Raw genomic sequence first — 3,743 nt, forward strand, 5'->3', positions numbered from 1 at the left:
ATTTTTAACGGTGTTAGTCATGAATTGACGGAATGAACTTATTTGTTACCGTTTGCAAATTTTAAAGGGTACGCAGAATTTTTCAAAATTGGAGGTAAAATTATCCTTTCGTCAGATCTCAGGGATGGTATGTATAAATTTTCCTAAATTTTAAGATTATAAAAGAATCCTTTAACCTTTGTGTATGTATATAAGTTTGTGACTTGTGGATTATATTTTCCATAAAGAAGAAGTATGGGTTATTGTTCAAGTTGATAAATCAATTCGGCATTAACTAAGCTGAGGTCGATGATCCACTTCCATTTTAATGGTGAAAAGTCATCAGAAAGCTCAGTTTCTGTTTTATTAGAATTGAGGACAGAGTAATTTAAATAAAGATTATTTGTGTGAATATGGACTATTTTTGAAATATATGATTGACCCTCTTTTTCAAATCTCAGTAGTGTTGAATTTTTTGTGGTAGAATCTCAGTAGTGTTGATTGAGAGAGAGAGACAGGGACAGAGAGAGAGAGAGGATGTAAACAATAAAGGGAACTGCAATCTTTATTAGTCTACTCTTTCAAGATAGAGGGTCCTCCTACACAGTACACTCATTACTGTCCTCCTCCCCCCCCCCCCCCCCGTCCCCCCTCTCCCCTCTCTTCTTCAGTGTTAGATTCCAAAACTAATTATTTCACGTCTTTTCCTGCCAAGAATCCAATGCATCTCTCTCTCTCTCTCTCTCAATTCAAGGTAAAGAAACATCTCTGTTTGGTTTGCAGTTCTTTGGTAGGTTGGATGAAACTAAATTTTGATGGACACTTGGACCCACTCTTGGGGGAGGGGGACTTGGTACAACGGTAAAATTGTTCTATTGTGATCAAGTGGTTACAAGTTTAAGTCTAGAAATAATATTTCTCTGCAAAAATAGGGGTAAAATTGCATATATTATGATCCTTCTCAAACCCTGCACTAGGTACGCCATTTTTAGTTAGACCCTTCCGTACAATATTCTTGGTTCATATGTTGAATTTCAATCTAAAACTGAGTTGGTCATAACAAAATAAAATATAGAGAAACTAAAGACTTTAATAGTGTAAAACTAGTACTTTGGTATATGATTGAAAAGGGGATAAGATCCGCACATTGTCTGTGTAGGGATTCTTTCTAATGTTTTCTCATAAAAAGTGAGATTTTTATTTTTTTTCTATCTTAAAAATGTGAAGTCTACATAGATTGATTTTTTTTTTCAGACCACTAATTGATGGTAACGTATAGATTCCTTCCTACACCGACAATGTGGAAAAGAAACCATGTCCCATAGTTGAATTTGAGACTAAACTTTTGTCATTATCCAGATATTCAACACTTAGAATTGCCCCAATTTCTACCCAAAAAAAAACAAAAAAAAAAAGAGAATTGCCCCAATCACTCTTTCTTATGGTAGGCTTGGCAGCAGAATTAAGTACCCTCCTTGTCCACAGATTCTGTGGTGGATGAGCCACCATGAAAACCCATACCAAAAAGTATTCTATTCCTATCTGGTAGCTCTTTGGTTGGCACCAAAAAGGTAGCCCACTGCCCACCTGACCCCATTTTCAATCCAGCTGCTGCCAGACAATACCAGAAATATTACCATGCCTTAACATCATTTTTACCATTTCCTACCAACTTCCCTCTGGCTCAAGTCTTCCCCTTATGCAGAGACACAAGCACACATGCCTTCCCTTGCTGGAGACAAAAACTTTGCATTTTAAGAGGAGAGGGTATTCAATTAAAGGGAAAAAATGTTTTTGGGGAGGTAAAATGACCACCCCACCCCCATGAAAGGTGGAAATCCCACCTCCCGAGATGCTAGTGTGTGCGTGGTCCTTGCGCTCTCCACAAAAAACACTCCAGGTTTTTTTAGGTGTTACATGCCTAATGAAGTATAACGCTTTATTATTTGCCACGTAGCAGTACATGGGTTAGTCCATGTGACAGAAGACCAAGCAAGCATCTCATTGGTACAATTTCAGCTTAAGACCAAGTAGAGGATATGTTATTTTATATTTTATATTTATCTTCATTTGATGACATTTTGGTAAATTTGTTAAAAGTCTGAGCAATTTTACTTGTTTACTTTGGACTAAAAGTTGGCTATTGAGATAATGAGATGTATGAGAGGGGTCTTCTATCACATGGACTTTTTCCTTGTACGATCAAGTGAAGCGTTATACTTCACTAGACATAGTGACAGGAAGAAAACCCTTAATTTTATGCATTATCATGGGTCATAGGTGTGGAACCTACTATGATTTGTTCCATCGTACAGCAAGCGGTGATTCCACATGTGAGGTGTGGATCATTTCAAATCAAATAATGAAACACATCAAACCTTATATCAAAAATATACATACACATGGTACTATGGCGTTGTATACTATGATCTACTGTTCAACTTTAGCCCAGACATCTTTATTTATTGGTTCTTCAGGGCCTCTAGTTGACACTTCCATTAAATATTTTGCAGAGAAGTGCTCATACATGGAGTTATAAGCCCCCCTCTCCCCACTTCTCCCAATGCACAATTTATGGTCCTTCACCCTCCTCCTGTCATCTAATCCAGAAAAAATGAATGACTAGCATCAACCCTCCACCACACTTGCTGTTATCTTCTTTGACTTCACTCAAGAAATGAACCAGAGGAAACAAGATAGAAGAGCTGATATGGGTAGCATTCTAAGCAAGAAGAAGAGCAGCAGCTGCCCTTGTGAGGAGATCGAGTACATGCGTTTAAGGGAGAAGATAAAGCTCTTGCAAGATGAGATTCATGAGATAAAGCATATAAGAGACATGGAATGTCAAACCCACAAGCAACAGGTGAGAATTTCTGCAAGGAAGGAAGCAGAGTGGAAGGGTGAGAGGAAGAAGTTGAGAGATGAGGTGAGGATGTTAAGAAAGGAATTGGTAGCTAAAGATCAGGAGATAGCTGTTAATCAAGGGATGATGGAGGAGGAGAATGGTAAATTTGCAGGGATTAATATTATTGACAAAGAGTACTGGCAATGGCAACTGATGCTGCAGGGGAGTAACGTCTTGGTTGAGCACATGAAGGAAGAACAGGCCCGTCGAGATGAAGCTGTGGAGAAATGGAAGAGACTCTATCTTTCTATCAAAACTGAACTAGACACTCTCATTCACAGAGCTAATCAAGGTCACACCTCTCTCTCTCTCTCTCTCTCTCTCTCTTGGGTTTTCATTTGATTTATTTAGCTTACAATTAATGGTGTTGGGTAATTAAATTTTGTAGGAGATGGACTGTACTTGGGAGAGGAAGAGAACACCATAGGAACACTGAAGAGGGAACTGAAAGGCAAGGAAGAAACAATCAAAGAATTGAAAGCCAGAGTAGCCGCCATGGAGAAGGAAGGAGTGAAAAAGGAAAGGGAGATAGACATACTGAGGCAGAGCCTAAGAATTCTGAGCAGCAGCAGCAGCAAGAGAAAGGGTGACCCATGCAACTAAGGGTCTCTTATTCGAAGCTTGTGCATGTAATCTATATACAATTAGTTTCTAGTTTCAGGATATAAGTGAACACCTGTGGAGAATTCTTAGAGGCATAATAATAAGGCATGAAATCAAGAAACAGAAAAAAGTACAAGTATGTGAAAGATGAACACTCAGTAAACAAAACTCTATTAGATGAAAAAAAAAATGTTTCCTCAAGGGCTTAAAAACTCGAAATCAGGTATGGGATCAATCTTCATCGTTTTCAATTCAA

The 3,743-nt window shown here is 38.3% G+C and overlaps 1 protein-coding gene across 2 annotated transcripts; it reads left to right on the forward strand.

Moving 5' to 3' along the window:
- Positions 1–211: 211 nt before the first annotated feature.
- Positions 212–3,523, forward strand: LOC122667926. 2 transcript variants are annotated; one of them, XM_043864412.1, is made up of 3 exons: positions 212–232; positions 2,707–3,176; positions 3,273–3,523. In XM_043864412.1, exons 2-3 carry the CDS (start codon positions 2,750–2,752, stop codon positions 3,485–3,487), a joined length of 642 nt encoding a protein of 213 aa, XP_043720347.1. In that variant the 5' UTR covers positions 212–232; positions 2,707–2,749; the 3' UTR covers positions 3,488–3,523. The 2 variants fall into 2 exon arrangements, with proteins under 2 accessions (XP_043720347.1, XP_043720346.1); XM_043864411.1 differs by lacking the exon at positions 212–232 and having other exon boundaries at positions 2,521–3,176.
- The last annotated feature ends 220 nt before the right edge of the window (positions 3,524–3,743 follow it).

Source organism: Telopea speciosissima, chromosome 7 (genome assembly GCF_018873765.1).
Source record: "Telopea speciosissima isolate NSW1024214 ecotype Mountain lineage chromosome 7, Tspe_v1, whole genome shotgun sequence".
Lineage (NCBI taxonomy): Eukaryota > Viridiplantae > Streptophyta > Magnoliopsida > Proteales > Proteaceae > Telopea > Telopea speciosissima.

What these genes read in the sequence shown, in the direction of transcription:
- LOC122667926 (XM_043864411.1), top strand. Translation starts at nt 2,657, where the DNA reads ATGAACCAGAGGAAACAAGATAGAAGAGCTGATATGGGTAGCATTCTA. An exon ending in CATTCACAGAGCTAATCAAG is followed by an intron (nt 3,177 to 3,272) that starts GTCACACCTCTC and finishes TAAATTTTGTAG; the next exon opens with GAGATGGACTGTACTTGGGA.